Source organism: Haemorhous mexicanus, chromosome 4 (genome assembly GCF_027477595.1).
Source record: "Haemorhous mexicanus isolate bHaeMex1 chromosome 4, bHaeMex1.pri, whole genome shotgun sequence".
NCBI lineage: Eukaryota > Metazoa > Chordata > Aves > Passeriformes > Fringillidae > Haemorhous > Haemorhous mexicanus.
The window spans coordinates 1960086-1982427 of NC_082344.1; the positions used below are offsets into that span (position 1 = coordinate 1960086).

The 22342-nt window shown below is 47.3% G+C and overlaps 1 protein-coding gene across 3 annotated transcripts in view; it reads left to right on the forward strand.

Moving 5' to 3' along the window:
• SLC4A4 (solute carrier family 4 member 4) overlaps window positions 1–22342 on the forward strand; it is a 140374-nt gene that overhangs the window by 49840 nt on the left and 68192 nt on the right. For all 3 annotated transcript variants that reach the window (XM_059843563.1, XM_059843565.1, XM_059843564.1), the window contains one exon: window positions 5119–5298. In XM_059843563.1, coding sequence (XP_059699546.1) covers window positions 5119–5298 — 180 coding nt within the window. The remainder of the gene's footprint in view (window positions 1–5118; window positions 5299–22342) is intronic.

Below are 22342 nucleotides of genomic sequence, written 5' to 3' on the forward strand. Positions count from 1 at the left end.
GTTAAGAGGTGAAGGGCAGTAATGCAAAGATATTAAATGATCCTTTGCACAAGTTCCCCGTTTGGTTAAGGAACTGCATGTTCCTTGCTGATGGTGATCCTCACTTGAATCTAAGCCATGAATTTGGGGTTCTTCTGTTGGAGCTGGCAGACTGGAAGAGATCCCTGATGTTTCTAATCTTGTAATGTCTTCTCCCCTTTTTCTGTGGCACAGTAGCTCAGGATTGTGTCTCCTGAAGCCTCTGTTTTATGTTTTGCCCTTTGCTGTCTCTCCCTCATGGCAGGCTCATCTCCTGATGGCATTTATCAGGAGGCATTTATCACAGGTCTGTGAACCTGCTACTCAGCCTTCTGGTTGTTGTTCCCATCGCCTGATGGATTCATGCTGACCCTTTTCCTTGGCAAACTGCCACAACACAGAAGAATTGGTTAATTGCATGCTACTGTTCTTTATAGGAGAAGGGATTTGGATTTGATCTGTCTCCAAGTAGTGCATTCGGTTTTGTTCAGATTTCCACAAAGCGCTCGGTGAATCCTTCTGCCTTTTCCCTGACTGATGGATTTTTACTTGCATGGAAAATCGGTCACTTGAGTACCAGCATGATTTGAAAACCCTGTGGGGACTGCTGGGTGAGCCTGGGGGGACTGTGTCTGGGCAGCCTGTCTGGAGGACTGATGATGGTTTGGTTTTCCCTGGAAACTCAGTGTCTGTCCACGTGCATGAATGGGAATAGGACATGGCTCTTGCACCGTGCTGGGGGAGGTCCTCGTGTTCCTTGTTTCTGCCACAGCTGGTGTAAACAGTTCTCCAGCATGGGGTGTCCTGCTGGCTGTGCCTCCCATCCTGGGAGTGCAGAACAGCTTGTGTCCTGGAAGGTGCAGCTGGCTGGGGTGCAGATCCTGCCCCTCTGCTGCTGCCAGCACCTGTACAGCCCTCTACAACCAGGTAGAGCTAAGGGCAGCCGGCACGTGACGGCGTGGCCTTTTGTTCTTATTTCTTGAGCTGATTTGAAACTAAGCAGGGCTTAGTTTGGGACCTCCTTAGCGCTGCTTTTAGTATCTCCCCTTTAAAATGGATCATCCCCCTGATTTATTTGTCCTTCTGAGCCGTGGGCTTTTTTTATGCTGTTAATTTTCTTTGATTCTCACACACAATGAGAAGCACCTTTTGCACCAACCCCAGGCTGGAAAAGCAGCTGCTCTAAAGCACACTGACCTGGCTGTGATCCTGGCTGTGTCCCTGTGGGCTTGGCTGTGTGCTGACACCTCCTTGGGCACAAAACTGTGCCATCTTCTGATGATGAAGCACATGGCCCCTCTGGTGTGACTGCAGAGCAGATCTCTAGATGTTACACGGGGTGGGGGGCTACCTGAGGCTTTCCATTCCACCTGGGAATAAGCCTGATGGCTGGGCTGTGAAAATGGGCTGAGAAGGTCCCACCTTTCATGGAATCACAGAGTGGTTTGGCTTGGAAGAGACCTTCAGGGTCATCACATTCTAACCCCATGCCATAAGCCTCTAAGTGACATGGCTGGGGCATCCTGAGCAAAGCCCATTTTTCAGGTGGCCCAAAATATCTGGCCAGAGCTGATGGGGAAGATTTTGGCTTTGTGGCCAGCTGTAACCACATGGGCCTGTTGCAGTCTGATCAGGTTTAATGTGACTCTCCCTGTTCTTTGCAAAGGAGTCTTTCAAGGGATAAACAAGGGCTGGGTGAAAACTGCTAATGCTCAGCTTATTTTCAGTCCTTTATACATTTTTAATATTAGATTTTTATCTTGTTTTCTTCTGAGGTGCCAGCGTGAGATTCTTTATGAGCTGGTCTTACCACGCTCTGAGTCTCAAGAATCCAGTCATGTGGAAAGGATTCCTTCTTAGATGCAGCAGGCAGACTTTATCCTTTGATCCCATAACTTTCAGCTCCTGTCTCCAAGTGACTGAGTTTTGGTTTGGCTGAGCAAAAACCATTCCCTAGTACCCTTTTTTAAAAAAATAGCTAGTGCAAAAAAATAGAGAGGATCATAATAAAGTGATCTCTCAGAATGGTTGTGGTTGGAAGGGACCTTGAGGATATCTTATTCTACCCCTCTGCCATGGACAGGGACACCTTCCACTAGACCAGGGTGCTCCAAGCCCCATCCAACCTAGCCTTGATGATGATGATGATGAGCAGATATTCCTGCAGGCAGGGAGGGAGTGCTGCATTTCACAGAACCTCAGCTGGGTGATACATAAGGGGGTTTTCATAGTAGAACTGATTCAGGGAGTCTCCTGTGCCCAAACTCCAAATCTGGGTGCTGAATCATGAACTGCTCTTCTTCAGTAGGTCTTAGTAAAGCAAAAGATGTGGTTTCAACTGTGTTTTTCCAGGAGAACCTCCCTGATGATGACTGCTTTTTGTTTTATTAATAATTGGATGAAACGTGGCAGCAGCCCCCCAGGAGGAGCTGTGCTGGCTGTGCAAGAGAGCAGGCTTGGGTTACCAGAAGTTTAGGGCTCAGCTCTGTGCTTCCCATCCTCCCCAGCTCTGGGATCCTTGCGGTGCCTGTGTGTCACGTGGAGTTTCTCAGGCAGTGGTTCTCATGGGAAAGGCTGGCTTCCCCCGGTGAGTCGGAAATGTCCCAGGAGCCCAGAGCATTGAGAGTATGTGTCAATTGTTTCCTCCCCGGCGCTTTGGGAAGGGAGCCTAGGAGATTATCTCAGCATTTGGAACAATATAAACAGATGCCAAGCACTTCAAGTACATGGAGAAGGAAAATGTCTTGCTTGGCTTCCCTGAACAGTCGGGGGGGGGGGGGGGGGGGTGGGGGCACAGCAAGGAACATTAAATAAGTCTCTGCCTTCAGACTTGGGGAAAGCAGCAAAGTAATGCAGATGTTTGCCTGCGTATATACGAGTGAGTTTCATATTACCAAAATCTGTGCTGTGCACACGTGGTCCAAAGATTAAAGAGATTGTCCAGTTCTGTTGGCAGCATATTAAAGTATTAAGACTGCAGGCTCACTGTGATGTGTTTCTATTATCAAGCTGACTACAGAATTCAAATGATTCAAAGGGGCATGTTGTTTAGTACAGATACCTTTTGCATCAGGCTTTTGGGTGTGGGAGTCCCTTGGGAAGGGCTACCACTGCCCTGTCTGTCTGGGGTCACCCCCACCCTCCAGCTCCTGCTCGTGCTCAGATAAGATCTCCCCTTCCCTGTCCCTGTGCAGTGCTCAGGCCATCTGCCACGTTAAAGCTGATGTTTCCAGTGGCTGGAGGAGCTTTCTGGGTTTCCTTTGGCACGCAAGAGCTAAACTGGATCTTCACGTGTCAGTCTGGCAGGTCTTGCTGCAGATGTCTGTGTGCCTCTGCCCTTTCCCTCTGCACTGTGATCCCATTCCTCAGAGATGGCCATTCTGACAAGAGGCAGCAGACACAGGACCCTGTTCTGTCACTGTTCCACTGCCTGAGTTTGAACCCTGCTCAGCTCCAGAGTCCTCTTTCTTCCATCTCTGGAAGTGTCCAAGGCCAGGTTGGATGTGGCTTGGAGCAAACTGCTGTAGTGGAAGATGTCCCTGCCCATGGCAGGGGCTGGAACAAGATGAGCAAACATGCAAAATAAAGGTTGAAACATGCAAAATAAAGCCTCACAGCTGGCCTCAGGAGTGTGTGGAATTTGAAATGGCAAATGCAGGGTTGTTTTTCATTGGCAGATCAGTTAGTTACAGAAATGGAGTATTTTGTGCCTGAATTTTCAGTTATTCAGTTGCCAAGACTGGATTTATCATAAAGAGGAATTAGAGACACGTGTTTAGTTTGTGGGCTGTTTATTCAGATGAATTTGTTTACTCAGTCTGTTCATCCAAAACTCTTCATTCGGCCACTCTGGGATGGGGAAACCAAACTTGGTCCAAAGTACAGAATTCAGCTCTCATTTCTCAGGAGTTACTTTTGTAAGAGCTGCTTTTATAGCTTACAGTGAGGTGTCTGAATGATCTGGGCAGAGAAGACGACATGTAAGTGCTTTCTGTAGGCACAGGATATTCATTCTGAGCTGGCAGAAGTGCAGAAAGCCCTGAAAAGAGAACATTTCTATCAGACACAAATAGGCACAACCATTAGCAAGTGTAGTTGAAGTGCTTTAGTTTGAAATCCCAGTCTCAGTGCAAGGGCCTCCTTGGGATTTACAGCCAACATATGAAATTTGGCACTTCTTCTGTTGCTTGTTAATTTTTATTTTAGAAAGTGTCAAGTAGGAGTTGATAGGAGCTTGTGTGAGTAGTCCTTCCTCCTCTGCTGTGTTATAACAGCACCCGAATGGTACTTGGAGCATGGGACCTCTATAGTGGCACCTGTGTAAGGTACCTCATGGTACTTTGACACTTGTTATACAGTGGACTGCACTGTCAAGTGATGTAGATTTTGTTGGTCTAAGCTCTTCAATTAACTGAATCACTTGGCATGAGGTAGTTGTTCAGCCAGTGTATTTGGTAAAACAAATGGGAAAATTAGTGTGAAATGTGTTTGAAAAGCACTCTGGTTGATATTACAAAATGAGTGTGATGGCCTTCTCTGGGGTTTATTTTTGTATTTAAATGAGTCACAAGGACAACAGTTCTCCGAGTCTTGCACTGGCACGTGCTCTCAGAAATGATGGGATAAAAATACTTCCCCAAATGGTAGCTGCAGAGCTCCAAGCTCACATCTGGAGGCAAGAAAAACAGGACTAATTAACATTAGGCCAGCTAAGAGAGATGGTTCACTTGCCTTCTGGAGTGAAGCAGGGATTGGACAAAGAGTAATGAGTTCAGACTGAAAGAGAGGAAGTTTAGGTTAGACATATGGAAGAAATCCTTCCCTGTGAGGGTGCTGAGGCCCTGGCACAGATTGCCCAGAGAAGCTGTGGCTGCCCCATCCCTGGCAGTGTCCAAGGCCAGGCTGGACGGGACTTGGAGCAGCCTGGGCTAGTGGAAGGTGTCCCTGCCCATGGCAGGGTTTTGGAATGAAATGAGCTTCAAGGTCCCTTCCAACCCAAACCATGCTGGGATTGAAAGAAAGGCAGCATGACCTGTGCTGGCCCGTGGTGGCCAGACTGCCCAGTGCTGAAATTCATGTTGGTGTGCTTGTGTTCCCCAGGTCACCACACGATTTACATCGGGGTCCACGTGCCGAAGAGCTACAGGCGGAGGAGGCGTCACAGAAGAAGAGCTGGGCACAAAGAAAAGAAAGAAAAGGAGAAAATCTCAGAGAACTACTCGGACAAATCGGACGTGGAAAACGCTGATGAGACAAGCAGCAGCATCCTCAAGCCACTCAGTGAGTACTGCTTCCACTAGTCAGTCCTTACAATGTTCTGTTCCTAGGGATCTGCTCAGGGAGGACCAAACTTGACCCATGAAAACAATGGTCTCACGTTGCAGGGTTGGAGTGGTCTTAGCCAGCTGCTGTGGCTCGGAAAAGGCACAGCCCAGAGCAGACATTTCATCCCTCTGTATCACCGGAGTTGGCCCTTGAGGGATGCCAGGCAAGAACAGGCTGAATGTTTGAAAAGCAATTTGATACTGTGTGTAAAGAGATAGCAAGCAAGGGCAAAGACTGACTAGTGCCTAGGTAGATCTATTGCAGCTTCTGCCCTGGCTCTGGGACGTGCACACGCTCTGGAATTCCAGCACCCCATGGTTTCAGCCTCGTGTGTCACTGACTTGCAGTGCTAACAGCTTCTTTCCCTTTGGTAATTAACCAGTTTTAGGTTTTGAAAACAAAACGAAGACTCAAATAGAACTTTGCTGTATGTGTGAGTGTCTTTAGGGATTAAATATCTAAATACTGGCAGGCAGGTGAGGTCTGGTTTGGATGCCATGTGCCTCTGTTCCCACCAGAATTGTTGAGCAGAGGACAGTGACCTTTAGCTGGTGACATCACTGTGCGGAGACTGTCACAAGGTTGCCTTCCCTTTACTGTATCCTCTGTTGGCCACAAACTTGTCCTGAAATCTGGGAGATGGCTGCTTTGGTAGGAGCAGGGGGCAGATGGGAAGGCTGATGGGGTTGAGTATGGCAGGGCAGCCCAGGATGTGATACAGCTCAGAATATTCAGGCGAATTCCAGATGGCTGGAGCTTCATTTCTAAGTGGAAAAACTGTTTCTGTGTGAAAGATCCATACAACTGCATCTTGGATTGAAGAAATGCCTTCATTTCTCCTTTTGAAGTCGTGTTGCTGGGTAGTTGCTGTAGATAGAGACAGTAACACGGGGCAGGCAGATCAGTCATGTCTTTAGCCTGGTTACCATCTTCAGAGAACAGCACCTGGAAAGGAAGGCAAGTCACAGATTCCATTTGCTTTTCCCAGCTCTTGTTCCCTGGTTGTGCAAAAAAAGGTTTTTTTGTGAATGCTCAGAGACCAGGAGCGTTGGTTTTATACTAAAAGATGTAATTACCCACCTTCAAGAACTCAAATGTTTTCAACTTAATTTTTATGTTTACACCTCTGTTCTTTAACATGCAGGTGACCAGGCCTGTAGAAATTCCTTTTTTCCTTCTGAATGTATCATATCCTAGGAGATATCATATTCCATGGGCTAAGTGTGCCTGTGTTTGAAAACCCATTTCTTCCATCAGGTTTTCATGTCCTGCCTCTCACTTTGCCCATCATTGTGTCTGTGTCATTTGAGGAGGGCTTTGTGGTGTTTTTTTCTCCTCTGTTGTTTCTATGCAGTAATATGTTCTTATCTGCACTTACACCTGCATCTAAGAAAATGCAGTCTTCCCATCACTTTCCATCTGCAGTTTTCCCATAGGCTTTTCCACCCTGACCTCTTTGCACTGCAGATTTTTGGAGTGGAATTGCCTAAATATTCCAGGTGTCCCATGCAGTAGCATTCATCCCCATCCCTGGGCCCTTTTCTCTGTTGTTCACCAGCTCAGGTATCTGGATACTTTTCCAGGTCCTTGCAGGGACCTGCTGTTTCATGCTGGTGGCCAGATCTTTTTACGAGCTGGCTCATGTAGCTTGGAGCTCTGTAAAGGAGAGGGGCAGTTCAGATTTCTGTCTTGAATTACGAGTTACCTCATATCCCTGGGCTTTTTCCTCTTCTGAAACTCTTGTCTTCAGAGCTGACCTGAATTTTGTGTTCCCCACCCTTTCTTTTGCTTTCTGAGATGCCTTTCTTTTCTCCCCACCAGCTGTGTCACACAGGTGTGTCTGACAGAAGCCCATTTCTCTCCAGGCAGCATGTACCAGCTTAGGCTGGTGTCCAGTGCTGGCAATCCTGGCAAGAAACCTTGATTACAACCCTGAGGTTTTAATCTTCATCCCATAATAGGCATTGATCGAAGGGTGGGTGGCTCAAATTCAGTTTTGAAGGAATTTTAGAAAATAAGAGCTGGGAAATATTGCCCAGCAATTTTAATGGAACTGGGAGAAAGCTGAAATGAACATGTATTTAAGGCAGTATTTAAGGCAGTCAGTAGAGAGTGTGGAATATCAGAAGCTGAAATAGGTGTGAGGGCTGTGGGGTTTAAAACAAGCAAAATTTGGTCTGACATGAAGAAATCTCGAATTCTGTGAGTTTTGGTCCATCATGTCTCAGTTTAAGAGATCCTTAATTTATACAAAGAGCTCCTTCTCTTTGTTGATTTTGCAGTTATCACCTTGGCCAGTATTAGAAGCTGTCAGTTCAGCTTGGGTAAACTGGTGATTTAGTTTATCTTCTAATACAAGTGTATAGAGCTTGATTTACAAAATCTTTAATAATCTAGTTGTTAAAATAATTTGTAGAAGTTCAGGGAACAACTTCTCTGTCCTGTATATAGAGACCTTTGTTCTTCCTGAGTAAAAAGCTTACGCCTGCTGTGATTTGGTGCATCACTTGGAATTCTTGATCTTAGAACATGCAGAACATGGAATTCTTGATCTTAGGCTTGTGGTTCCTGAGGACCACAAGCCTAAGCTTCAGTATCTTACCTGAAAATGATTTCTCAGCTTCTTGGATGAAAACTCTGCAGTTAGACCAAGTCTGGGTTTGACTCACAGGGTCAGGCTGCTTGCAGCAACCAAACCTGATGGAACATGTCCATTGATACCAGCAAGAGAATAAACAGGTCCAGAAATGCAAGTCTTCCCTAGAAAAGTTTTGTTCCAGTTCCAAACCAGTCTAGCTGTGCCTCTGTGTTTGGGAATTGGTGCAGTCTGGAAATGTCAGCCCTTATATGTTTTTTAGCCTGTGTCCAGCTGAGCCAAACAAGCCAAACTCTGGTAGTTATAGACAACCTTCAGCTCTCCCATCTGGAGAGAGCTGGGCAGGTGGAACGTGTACAGATACGTTTTATCCTAAGGAAATGACTGCTTGGGAACCATGCCTCCTTCACAAATCCAGACAGGGATACTCTGACAGACTGAGGAGGAGGCAGGAAGGCAATGTTCCCTCTGCAGAGCCCTTTCAGGACATTCCAGGCCTGCGGGGCTGTCTCTGCTCTCAGGGAACTTTGGCATTCACTCCCTGCTTCTCAGGCAGGACTGCAGACGATGACAAATCCTCTTCCAGGTGAAACATCCCAGCACCTCTGGTCTAAAAGCACCTCCTTTAACCCCCTGGCCTTGGTTTCCATTTAGGGCCAGTCAGGAGGAAAGGCTTTTTAGGCTCTGCCTCATGGGTCAGCTGGTGCTTGTGTCAGCACAAAGAGGATGGTGTAGTTTGCTGCTGCTTGCAAGGGATGACACAAGGGAGGAACGAGGAAGGCAGAGGAAGTTTCTCTGAGTCCATTTCCCTCTTCCTCATTCTGTACTACTGTTGGGCAGAGATTTTCCCATAAGGAAATGCATCTTCCCACTTGGTCTGGGAAGGGTTTTTTTCTCATTGTCTGGTTGTCCTCCAAGTCACTTTGGCTCACCTCCCTGGCCCAAACCCAGGTGCTGCAATACTTTACTGACTTTTTAAAACCCCTTGTGGTTCTGAGAAATTCTTCCTGCCAAGGAATAGAATTCTCCTAGCACTTGCAGCCCTGAAGAGAGCAAAACCTGATTTTTGTCAGGTGTCAGAATGCTGCCATGTAGATAAATATAACTGCAGGATCTAAATTGTGGAATACCTAAAAGCATTGATAAGAGGACCCGTATAAGGAGAGAGGGGAAGGATGATATATCAGAGCTTTTTAAAGGTTTCCAGTTGGTTCAGAGAATTCCTCTTGCACCCAGCAGCAATGGTTTCTTAAGGGTTTTAGTAAAAATCCTCTCTTGAGCCCTCAGATGTGGCTTTGGAGGAGAACTTCTCCTGTTTGCAGGGAGTCATTCCATTAAGGTGCAGTTTGAGGTGTGTGCTGCCATTCCACATGGAGTGCATCTCTCCCAGTGAAGGTGAGGTTTTGGCTGGATGGATCAGGTTTGCACTGGAAGCAGGTAAATTCCTGGTCCTGCTTCCCAGCTTGGAGTGCTTGCTTTGCTGGAAGAGTTTATTGTGGACAATGTCCCATTTGATAGGTTGCCCAAAGAGGTGGTGGATACCTCATCCCTGGAAGTGTTCAAGGCCAGATTGGACAGGGCTTGGAGCAACTTGGGTTAGTAGAAGGTGTCCCTGCCCATGGCACGGGGTTGGAATGAGCAGATCTTTAAAGGTTCCTTCCAACCCAAACCATTCTGTGATTCTGTGATTTCCAGTGAGGAGTGCCAGTCTGACTGGAAGGGTCCATTCTTAAAGAGATCAAATTAATTCAACAAGGATATTTAGACATCTCTTTAGGAGTGCTCAAGCTGGGTGTCTACCTTGAAAGTTCAGTAAGGCAGGTGCTATAAATAGCAGGAGAGAGCTACAGGATGGAAATAAATGAGCCTACTTAGCAGAGCAGATGCAGCACAGTCAGGGCTGTGCCAAGAGTTCTCTTTCTGTTCGTGCTACTGGATTTTTCAGCCATCCAGTTTCTTTCTTGACTTTTCAAGATATGGGATGGGATTTTCCAAAAGCTTTTAGCCTCAGCTCACCTCAGTGAGAGCACTGACAGTAGTTGACAAAAACCAGGCAGGATGACCAAGGCTCAGTTGTTTTTGTATTGGCATTTTACGTAGAGAAAAAGTGGTCAGGGAGACTTTGCTGTGAGTAGAAGGGAATTTTGCTGTTTTGGTCTTTGAGAACTGCAAGACAGGCTCTGGACTGGTCCCAGGTGCTGGGGTCAGTTGAAACAGGCCTTGTTCTGCCCCTCCAGTAGTGCTTGGGTCCACTGCAGTGCAGGTGCAGAGGTGAGTTAAACACAGAGCTAATTACTGCTTGCCTTGCAGACTGCCCTCTGCGTAGCTGGCCCCGGTGGAGCCCTGGCAGGGAGCAGCTGGCTGTGGCCATGGGAAAGGCCATGGGAAGGTGCTTGGGGCAGGCAGGCTGGGGCAGGGCAGCTGAGGAGGTGCTGACACAGCCTGGTGCTGCCATTCCCAGCCTGCCAAGGAGGGCTTGTGTAATGCACAGAGACACTGATCCTGGCAGTGGTGGCATTGCTGTCTGCTGCCCACCCTGCTTCCACGGTGGGCGGGGCCTGAGAGCCACAGGCTCAAGTGGTTTGGCTTGGAAGGGACCTCAAACCCACCTCCTGCCAGCCCCTGCCATGAGCAGGGACACCTTCCATTAGCCAGCTTGCTCCAAGCCCTGTCCAACCTGGCCTTGAACCACTTCCAGGGGTATGCACGTCCCTGGGCACCCTGTGCCAGGGCCTCACTACCCTCACAGGGAAGAGTTTCCCCAGGATATCTAATCTAAGCCTGCCCTGTGGCAGTGTGAAGGCATGAGGATGTCAGTGGGGGCAGTCAGGACTTGTTGAGGTGTGGGAGTGACAGAGAAGAGCCTGGTGTTGGAGGGGTGCTTCCAGCAGCAGCTAAAGCTGGCTGCCTTCATCCCTTGCTTTACTCCAGCTCTTTTTCTAGGAGAGGGTCAGGATGGCATTCCTCCTGTTCCTGTGGCCTCTCTGCAAAGCCCCCACCTCCCACTGAGGCACTTGAGCAGGATGGAGGGACATGCTGATACGAGGTTGGGTCTAGATGTGACCTATCACCCTAGCCAAAGGCTTTCCTTTTCTTCTTGGCTGGAGTGCAGGCTTTCACTTGGACAGCTAATTTAAAAAAATGCTCTTTTTGCAACAACTCTTGCCTAAACTTGTGAGTTTTTTTCTTTTTTACTTTGACTAGTGCACGTGCCAATCACATCAAGGCTTGTTACAAGCTCTTCTGTTTGTCTGAAACCCTTTGCACTTCCCTTACACTGAACGTCCATCTCCTTTAGGTAAATGCAGAGCATACAGCATGGAGCTTTCCTTCCTTGCTCATGACAGCTTGGAAAGGACGTCAGGTCTGGATTTTTTTATTTGCTTGCAAATTCCAGATTTCTGGTGGGCGTCATAAAAGGTAGAGCTGAACTTCCTCTCTCCTTAGGTGTGTCCTGAGGCTCCCAAACACAAAACCAGCAAGTAATCTGGTTGTTAAGACAAATGCTGAGTGCCTCAGGTACAGGGATTTATTCTTTTCCAGCCTAGAAAAGTCTGGGAGTTGGGATTTTTTTCTCTTCAGGGTAATTTCTGAAGTTGTTTTTCAGAGTGAGGGTTGGGGAGCAGGAGCAGTTGTCCCTGGATGAGTTATGTGCACTTGGTGGTTAAATTTGGGCATGGCTCAGGCACCTGCAGAAAGCCTGTAGGCACACAGGCCTGTGTTTGCCATCGTGCATGGTTCCTCAAAAGAAATCAGTAGTGTAGGCCAAAGTTCCCTGCTCCAGGCTGACTTGTTCCTTGTGCACTGTGTCTCCAGCAGTGCTTGTGTCACTCAGTGTTTGTCAGTCCCCCCCAGCTGCAGCCAGGCTGCTGGGTGCCTCAGGTGTCTTGGAGGATCTAGCAGGAGTCTTGCATTCCTAGGATTTCAGTGTTCCTGGACTGTGATGATGTCAGAGGGTACTGGGGAGTGAAAGGGAGTCTGTTGTCATGTGCCATCTCAAACTGTCCCAAGTGCCTTGGGCATGGCATATTGTGGCTGTAGAGGAGAGAATTTTCCACCTGTGCAGAGACCAGGATGAAATTGTTCAGGTCTGAATTCTTCAGCCATGTCTGGATGTGTCTGAAAGGAGCAGCTCCTGGGGGAGGAAGGGGGGATGAAATGGAGAAATGATAAAATGATAGTGGGCTTTTGGTGAGGATTGTCCCTGGGGGCAGTGCATTTAAAGGCACAGTGCCAGCTCTTCAGGGAGCTTTTAAAACCTGCCTCCACTCTTCCCATCCTTAAAAAACAACCCCAGCAGTTGCCATGGCAATGACACCAATGCAGACAGCAGGGCTGTTGAGCAATTCCACTTAGGTTGTTGTCAACTTGAAGTGATGGAGATCCACAGCCCTGAAGTGAAAAAATGAATTTGAATAAGAAGTACAAACACTTCTTGCTGCCCTCTTGGCTCTCACACCCGAATGCTGCCACCCTCCTGCCACACCTCAGAGTTTTCTCTATAATTTCAAGAACTGATAGAAATAGTTTTGGGGTGAGTCAAAGTTAAGATTCTTCTATAGCTGTAGCCTGGTCTTGGGAGAGGGGTTAAATTCCTAAACCCCAGCTGGTTAATATTAAATTAATTGTGGCAAAGTTTGAGGTAAAATAGCAGGAGTTATTTGACAAATTTGGTCTGGGCAAAACAGAGGAAATGTCCTGTAAAGCAGCTTCAGTCTCAAAATCCTTTGGTTTTGGTGCAGGTATAAGTGAAACAGTATTTTAATTTACTGGGCACTTCTGCCTCAATTAACTGCATGTTTTCTTAGATCTATGACTAAGCCTTCCTTAATTGAGAATGGTCTTTGCTGCTTTTTTCCTGACCAGGCAATTCTCTTAGAAATCTCCCTTGGCCCAAGGGGACACAATTAGTCATGTAGATGTAGAAGAAAATAATTCAATATAACCTTCACATGGTATTTTTGAGCCACAGGGTGTGTAACTGTCTACTTGGTAGATTGAAAGTGGTTCTTCAGCTTCAGCTTGAAACTTCCTCTGTGTTTCAGTACCAGCAGAGATGCCTTTGGGAAAGATTTTATGGGGTCTTTATTCCTATTTTTTCAGGGTAGGCTGTTTATGTTTTAGATAGAGCAAAGAAGAGGCTGGTTCCTTGCCTGGTGTGGGGAAGCCCTGCTTTAACTGGGGCTTGCTGTGTTAATCTTGTGTCTTGAACTGATGATAGCATGTGCCACTATAATTACCTAAGCCACCTTAATGCTTTGCCTAATTCTGTTCCCTGTGTTCACGTGAAACTGCTAAGGGACAGAAAAGTCCAAGGAATTTATCATGTGGGGAAAAAAATCTCATTTAGAAACATTTTGATTTGAAGCCAGAGCTGTTTCTCCAGCTGAGAAGGGCTGAGTTGGGGATGTGATGGTTGGCACTGCAAAGCTGCCCTTTTTGGATTACACTTGATGCAGATCTGTTGGACAGTGTGGGAACAAGCCATCCTAAAGCTCTGCATTTCTCTGAATATGTAAACAGGGGTTTATCTTCTACTGTCAGTATAACCAACACCTGGATTTTCATCTCTGAACCCTTCCTTGTGTTTTCAGTTGCCTCTTGTGAACCTCATTGAACTTCTCCTGTTGAGACCATTTCAGATGTTGATCCTTGGTCTAGCTGTTCTTGAAGCTGGTGTCCTTATTTTATTATTATTATTCTTTCATCAGTAAATTGCCCATCAGCAGAGCTGGGGTAGGTGTGCCAGTCACTTCTTGCTTCTGCCCTCGGAAAGGGGCAGGGGCAGGAGAGGCCTTAGAGGGTCAGGATGGGTAACAGGGGGGCTCTCAGTGCTTCCTGCTGCTTGGAACCGAGTCTCCTCTCATCCCAGGAGGGGCAGAGAATTATGTCCATGACCTACTAACCTCCAGTTGGGATTGTGGGTTTGGGAAATGAGTGCACAGATGGCAGCGCTGGGATGGCAGCAGATGCTGATCTAATGAGTGGAATCACTGAGGTTTCAGCAGAGTGGTGGAGAGCAGTGCAGGGCTGCTCCCTTCTCCCTGATACCAGTACTTTCTGAGCCCTTGCCCTTTTCACTTGGCTCCCCCAGTTTATCTTCTCCTCCAGATCGAGCTGGCACAATGACAATGTGGATGACTTTGATTGCACAGGGAAGCTGTTAGGGAATTAGATGTTAAAGAAACGTTTGGAGGGTGAACCAGAGATCTTGAGGCCAAAAACCTGCTGTACCCTAGTGCCAGCAGGCTAGAATGACCAAAGGAAGTGTTGAAAAAGAAAAATCAATCAGTTCCATACAGAATACCGAGCTGATAGCAAAGGGCTCTCTCTGCAGCCCTGTGGATGTAGCTCCAGCATGGACTCTGTGTAAGAGTGAACCCTGAAATAAATACATTTGTCGTGGTTCAGGAACACCCAGCCTCAGTGTGCCCTTGCAAATGCTCTTGAGGCAAGGCCTGTGTTCAGGCTGTCCCTTCCACAGCTGTGGGTCGAGTCCAAGGACCCACTCCAGGGTTTCTCTTTCTGGGGAAGTGATGGTGGTGATCTGGCTTTGAGGTTTGGAGCAGATGCTGTGTTGTGAATGTGTTCATGCCTTGAAGAAACAGCAACTTATCCAGAGGCAGGAGGTGCCCTTCTTTTATCTCTTCTGACTTTTATCTCTTTGGCTTCCTGATGAGCCAAAATTGTCTCTTTTAGCTGGGCTGTGAAGGACTGGCAGCCAAAGGGCCACCATGAGAGGAAATTTGATTTCCATGCAAAAACCAGAAGAATAAACACGATAGGGCAGAGAAGCTTCAGCTCTAGTACTTGATCATTGAAAATCATTTGCTTTCTACTTTGTTTGTGTCAGCCATTTCCTAGAAAAATTGTGTATTTGATAAAACAAATCTGTATGATATCTGAAACAAAATCCTTGAGAGCTGTGGGCTATTCTGCTCAGCTTTGAATCCTGATCTGACATCTGTTCAAGCAGGGCAGAGTCTTTGCTTGGATTTATTTGCTGATTTCTTACCCACTGCGTGAACTTTAAAATAATGGTATTAAGCACATCAAAATTACATGTAGGAAGAACTTGGTCATCTGCAAGCTAAAGAGGGAAGCAGATGTGAACTGAGATGTAAGTGGTTCTGCGTGGATGTGTTTGTACTTGCATGGATGGATTTATGTCTCAGAAAAGGCAGAGCCCTTGTGGCGCCTTTTCCTTATGTTTGGATACCCCTGGAAGGGCATTGTAGGCCTCAGCAGTTACATGGAAATAAAAGTATGCATAAATCAGCAGAGCCTTTCCTGCTCTTTGTAGGGAAGCCTAGGAGTGGACTAGTCCCAGCCTGAATGTGGTACTGGGATGTGTTTGAGTCTTGCTTCCCAGTGGAGACCTTGTTATTTAAATGCAGTAATGGGAACTGAGTTCCTGTGATGGAGCAGGGGTGCTTGGTTGAGCTCTGAGCTGAGGGTGTGTAATACCTGGGAATTGCATGGCTGGCAGCAAAGGAGAGGTGTTCTGAGCATCCTGACCCATGGAGACCTCCAGCAGTTCCCCTCTGTATTCCAGATCCAAGGGCAGTTCTCTAACACTGGGACTGCCTAGGCTTGGCCTTCAGGCTCTCATTAGTAACCTGGCTCCATCGTGTTGAAGTGATGCAGGAGTTCAAATCCATGCTTTGCTTCCTTGGAACCAAACTGTCCTGCTTGCAAGCAGTGTTGAGTGGAGGGGAGCTGGGGGGCTGAAGGAGGCACACAGCATAGGTGTCAAATCCCATCTGCACAGCCCAGGGAAGAGCCTGCTGGCTCCCTCTCAGCCAGCTGGACATTGCTCCTTGGAAACCCACTCACTGTGCCTGGCCCCTGGGAGCCAGCAGGTGAGGTTTGAAGGGGGATGGATGGCACTGAGGATGGATCAGCTTTGTGTGCATGGTTCAGGGAGTGAGGACAGCAGCTGGCAGGGCTGTGACCACAGGTCCTTGGCTGGGGAGTGCTGGTGGCACTGGGTGACTGCTGGGGGTGTCTTTTAGGCACGTCAGGAGCTCCTAGGATGTGAGTCACAGTCAGGAGAAAAGAACACGACTGAAGAGCACCACTCACAGGGAAGAACAGCAGGAAGAGTTGGCTGGAGGTGGTGAAACTTGGTGTGCTTGGTGCAGAGAGGGCAGGGAAGTTGTTCTGAAACCATAACATTTAGATAACCACAAGATTAAGATATCAAGGCACTTAGCAAGTGTCCTGCACCAGACCTGGGCAGAGATGGGTGTCACTCAGACTGGGAGAAGGTAAAGGAAGGTATTCCATGGTCTGGGGTCCTGCACCAAATCTGGGCAGAGATGGGTGTCACTCAGACTGGGAGAAGGAAAAGGAAGGTATTCCATGGAGTGGGGTCCTGCACCAAATCTGGGCAGAGATGGGTGTCACTCAGACTGGGAGAAGGTAAAGGAAGGTATTCCATGGACTGGGTCCTGCACCAAATCTGGGCAGAGATGGGTGTCACTCAGACTGGGAGAAGGTAAAGGAAGGTATTCCATGGACTGGGGTCCTTCACCAAACCTGGGGAGAGATGGGTGTCACTCAGACTGGGAGAAGGTAAAGGAAGGTATTCCATGGACTGGGGTCCAGATGAGTGAGTCTCTGTGCAAGAGAGATGAGGCCCTGTGGATTCCCTGTCTGAGAGCTCCAGATGGGCCATACTGAAACCCCTTGTGGAGACAGTGCACCTTCATTCACATTCCATGGGCTGGATGTGGTGCTGTCCCAGTAGGAGGGTGGCAGCCATGTCCTGTGGGTTGTATTTCAGAGTGAAACACTCCATGCTGCCTGTGGAACAGGCTGTGTGAAAACAGCCAAGAGGGGACGTGGCAAGTGATGGACCCACAAAGTTTTGGAGTTATTTGGGGGCACTTTGGTGGGGTGGAGTAGATCAGGGGGGTCCTGATGAGGAAATGTGCTTACAGAAGTTGCCTGAAACTGCTTGGTTTCAAGTCCATGAAAGCACTGGAAGCTTTGAGGCTAGGAAAGAGTATGGATGAGGGAGAATTTCAATGTGTGCTGTTTGGTCCTTGGGCTTCACAAAGCTTTCTGGGCCATCTTGCAAAGCTATCAGGCTCCAGACCCTGAAGAGAAGGCTGCTGCCTGCTCCTTGCTCCCAGGCAGACTTGGCTGCTCAGCTGGGCACGGGCTCTTCCTTGTGCTTTGGGTATTCCTAGAGAACATGCCTGACCCCGTTTTGTTGGACTTGCTCTTATTTGGGTTTCCCTTTATCTGTGTGGGACTGGTTCTGCCTACTTTGTATATCATGGTTTTCTTGTCCCAGCCTGTTCCAAGGTAAATTGCCAAGGATGGGAATCTTCAGAAGGATGAGTCTATAGCAAAAAAAAGAAGTTCAGTCAAGTGATTTCATTCCAGCATGGATTTCATCGTGGGAATGGGAGCTCACTCTGCAGAATAAACTGCTCACCATCAAACAGATATCAAGGTGCTATATAAATAATATATATAAATGCATTTGGTGGCAACAATTGCTCCTTTGGCAAAGCCTAGCTAAAGCTCTTGGGGGGGATTAGTCTAGGCTTAACATTAAAACTGGGCTTGAAACATACTCTGCATTCCTAGTGACAGGAAAATAGTGTCATCCAGAACAGTTGTTTCATGTCTACTGCAAGAAATGGGGATTATTTGAGGATGGACTGTTTTAGATAAGTGACTGTCACAGCTTGTAGAAGCAAAGGAAGCAGCTCAGGAACCACAGACCATACCACTTACAGTTATTCACACGGGCTATTTTAGAGTTAAATTTTTGTCTCTTGTGCAGTTCACATATCAAACTTGCACTCTAAATTCCCAATTTAGACTAATCCTGGAGTCATTTAGATTTTCCTTTGGCCTGGCCCAAGGGTTTCACAGCGTGTTGCAGCTCCCAGTGATGCATGTCATGTGTGGGTATGGGAAGGGGGAACAGGAAACTGATGAACGTCTAGGGATGGGCAGCGTGCCTTGGGATCTGCCCAGAAACATGGTGCTGGGGGCTTTGTACTGAGCTCAGTCTGGTTTTTGTTCCAGCTGGGTCAATGTGACTTTAATTCAGTGGTGAAGAGGGAAGGTTTCCAAATCTTTTGCCTCGTCTGCTTAAAATACATATGCGTGTATATGCAAAACAGGCAGTATTTTGTAATGGATTGTTTGCCTTTGGAATGAGAGTGCTCTTTGTCTTGTGGGTTCCCTTTGGGCTTTGGCAATAAAGAAGAAGCTTCCAGCTGCAGACAAAACCACGTTTGGGGTTAAGTGTGAGCAATTTTTGATTGTTGGATGTTCCAGCATCACCTTGTCCGCAGGTTTGGTCCCGCTTTGGCCTGAGGCTGGGAGGGACCTTGGTGGGACAGGGACAGGCTGCCAGGACACCTTGTGCCAGCCCCTATCTATAGGAACAGCGCAGGCAGAGCGAGAGCTGTGACCCAGGACAGCACCAGGAACAAATTTAACCCACAGCATATATTTAGCCTGGCTGCTTGCAAGAAGATTTAAAGCCATATTTAAAGCTGAGCATCTGCTGAAGTGCCGGGCGGATTGCTGATATAAATAGTTACCCACTCTGGAGCTGCTCTGGCTACGTGGGGAAACCTGGGACTGGGCAAGGATTCAGGGAGTGCTCTCAGCTGCTTGCTGTGCTGGGATGACCATTCCTGGTTTCTGTTCTCTTTGTCACAAGTGGGAGAATCAGAGCACAGAGCTGGACTGGTGGTTCCCTGCCTGCTGTCCAGGCTGACCCGGGAGTTGTGTGGCTTTCCCAAAGCGTGGCTCTGCTCCCAGCTGTCCCCTCACTGAGCTTTATTGTAAACTGATCCCAGGAGGACAAGTCTTCCTGGGAAAGCAGCCAGCATGCTCTGCAGGGCTCGTCCTGCTGTCCCTTTGGAAGTGGAGTAATGTAAAAGAGCTTTCTTCCCCCAGCAGTACTAATGAGGAACGTTGTCATTTTCCCAATTATTTTTACTTGCCTTAATGCCAGCTCAGCTGTCACTAAGTGAATTGCCAGGTGTTTCCATAGTTTCTCTCAACTGTTGCAAAAATAGGCTCATAAAAACGGGGTCATTCCCTTGGGTTGGGACCTTTCTGAGTCAGAGTTAGGGAGATGAGCAGCTCCCTTTGGAGTTCCCCTTGGAAGCAGTGATTCAGTTGCAGACCTTCTCCTTGAGTCACAATTGAGACAGACTTCCCACCTGTTGTGGGAGGTCAGGCACTGACACGTGTCCCAGGTGGAAAATGTCAGTCAAGAGCTGCTGCTGGTGGTCACAGCAACCTGCTCACCTTTTTTTACTGGAGCTGCCTTGGACAGCTGTGTCTGTCCTGCTCCACAAAACATTTTCTTTGCATTCAGGTTTCGTTTCCAGTCTTAAAATACCTTTTTTTTTTTTCTGTTTGAGAGTAGTAACACATGTGGTTTTTCGTCCAAAAACTTGTGCCTGTGGAATACAGTGTTTTTTGTGCTTATGGTGCTTCTTAATTATAGGAGGGTTCAAAAGATGGCAGCTGTGTAAGGTTTGTGGATGAAGAAGGTCTTGTTCCCCAGCTTCTGCCTAATGTCCTTCCTCAGTCATTAGAGCAAAATAGGTTTGAGCAAACCTTATCCTTTTGAAATCTTTATGGAGAAGCCAAGTCCTGCAGATGGCTTGCATCCTGTTACAGCTCTCAGCTGGTACCAGCCATGGAAAGGGTTGGCTTTCAGGACATCCCATATTTCACAGCAGCTGGAGCTGTAGCTTGTAACTGAGGCATGGTAGCATTTAAGAGGCTGGGGATGTCTTCTTTCCTTTGCTTTCCCAAAGTGGATATAATACCTATGAACAACAAAAGGGGCTTTTCTTTGCCCTTCTGCACAAGAGGAGATAGGTTGTTTGCAGTCAGAAATTGTCTGGTGCATCCTTTCCTTAGATTTCCCAAACCTGCTGTTCTGTGCTAGAAGCAGACCTTTTCTAGGCAATTAATTCTCTCTCTCTGGTGAATTCCAAACTCTTTGGACGACCATAGATCACCTTCAAGTTCAACTGAACATTGTTTTTGGGGTTGGGAAAATATTTAGTTTGCCTTCATTACATCTCCATCTAATCCAGGCTTGGTGACTTGGCTCTTTTGGCTGCAGTGCTGTGACTAATCTCATAGTTTTGTTGTTTGTTAACATAATTATGGGCTTTTCTAAAAATGGAAATACAGCAGGACATTGGCCTCATTCCTCCACAGTGGTTATTGCACACTTCTAATAAGTGTGCTAAGAAACCCTATTGATCAAAGTTCCCATGTTTATAGCTGTTTTTGCCAAGGAATTTGGGACAGGCGTGAGCAGGGCAAAGAAATGGAAGGTGTGATGCTCTGGGGGAGAACCTGTTAATTCCTGTTGTCAGGAGGGAATGTGGCTGCTTTGGAAGCCTTTGAAGATAGAGAGAAAAGGCAGAATAATATTAATATGCAGATGTAAGGAGCTACAGGGAAGGTTGCTGGCTGGGAGGGAAGAGAGGTTGCATGTTCATGGATGGCAGGAATGCAGTGTGGTACCTCCATTGATACATGCTGATAGTGGCTCTTTATTTTCAGCCCCGTGGGAATGATTGTGTGATTGTAATAACTTCAGGATTGTGGGGCTGAGACTGGCTAGGAAAAGCTTGTGTATTTCTTTTCATTCATTTTCTTGAAATGAGGAAGTACAGAATTTACTCTGAGTTTTGGAGATTTGGAAAGTTGATCTCCTATTTGGCTGCAGCCTGCTGGTGTTCAGCACCTTTTGGAAATAAGGATTTGGATTTCCTCTGAGGTCTCATCTGGAAAAGGGGTTGCAAGGGGAAAGTTTTGGAAGTGGCAACTGTCTAAGGCTGTGACATCTGTGATGTGGCCTGTGCATCCATCTTGGGAAATCTGCTGGAATTTTACATGCTTCTGGTCTCTGTGGGTCAGGCACATAGCATTTGTTGTAAGCAGTTCCTCTTGCTGCCTGTGCTTGTCTGAGGTGTCTGGAAGCAGCAGTGATGCTGTAGGCTGTTCCCAGGTGTTTGAGCTCAGTGCCTGTGGGAATGCAAAGGCAGGATTTTGCCAGGTCAGCTCTACATGGACACAGTGTGTGTAGGAGCCACTGCCACTGGTGACTCCTTCCTGGCAGGGTGGCTCATCACAGCTTCAGGCTGACAGGGCAGGCTTGGGTGGTGCAGCAGGAAAAGCTGCTTCCCTGAAAGGGCAGTGAGGCCCTGGCACAGGTTACCCAGAGCAGCTCTGCCTGCCCCATCCCTGGAAGTGCCCAAGGCCAGGTTGAACAGGGCTTGGAGTAACCTGGGGTAGTGAAAGGTGTCCCTGCCCATGGCAGGGGATTGGAGTGAGATAAACTTGGAGGTCCTTTCCAACCCAAACCATTTTGGGCTTCTCTGATGGGGACACTGCTCCTTCTGTAGCTTAAGGTTGCTAGAGGAGAGCCCCTGGATACACATTTTAAGAGTGCTTGAGATGTTTTTAAGGATGGGGGCTTGATGTGGAAGTGGTGATATCTGTGAAGCACATCCTTGTGGCTCTGGAAAAGCCCTCGCAGCCGAGGCAGCACGTGTTGCAGAAGGGAAAATGCTCTTTGCTTGGGAGCTAACAGCTTCAGAAACATAAGGTCAGTGCTGAACTTGTTGTAAAAACACCCTCCTCCAATTAAATCTGGAGTGACATTTTTCTGAGCAATGTGGGTTTGGTGTCCTTCGTTTGGGAAGAGCAGACAGATTTTGCACAGCAAAAGAGTAAATGTTTTGCAAGGAATATTTTGCTTACTTTCAAGGTCATGTATTTTCTTTCAGTTATGCAAAGCATGTGCTTAAAATGGGAATCTCCACTGGAGGACAGCTTTCAAATCTTGGAAAAGACATCCTTGAGGTTTATTGCTCACCATTTCCTGTCTCTTTGGGGAATAAAAAACAAAAGTGTTTCGAAGGAAAGCTATTTTATCTAAATCAGTGCATTGTACTGTTCTCATCTGCAATGTGATTTTGTAGGCAGAGCTTTGACTTCATCTCAAAATTAAGCAGAAGAACTCGGGGTGTAGTTGAGGGATCAGGTATATGTGAAAGAGCTGTTCTCTGTTCCATAGGTTCTCCAGTGCCACAAAGTTGAGGAACAGCTGGAAAACCAATCTATTTTTCTACATCTTCTTTTCTTTCATGCATTTAATGGCAGTATGTAGCAAACAGTCCTTGCCTGGTTGTCCTGGTGTTACTATTCCACCTGATGCAGTTTGTTGCTCTGAAACAGATGGAGCCCCCTTACAAGTTCATTTTCCTTGATCAGAACTTGTTCACTGTAGTGACAGAGCAGGGCACAATGGCTGCTGGAAAAGGGATTCTCGGAGCAGCTGTTCCTGTTGCTCACAGCTGCATCCTGGCCAAAGTTTACCTTCTGCTC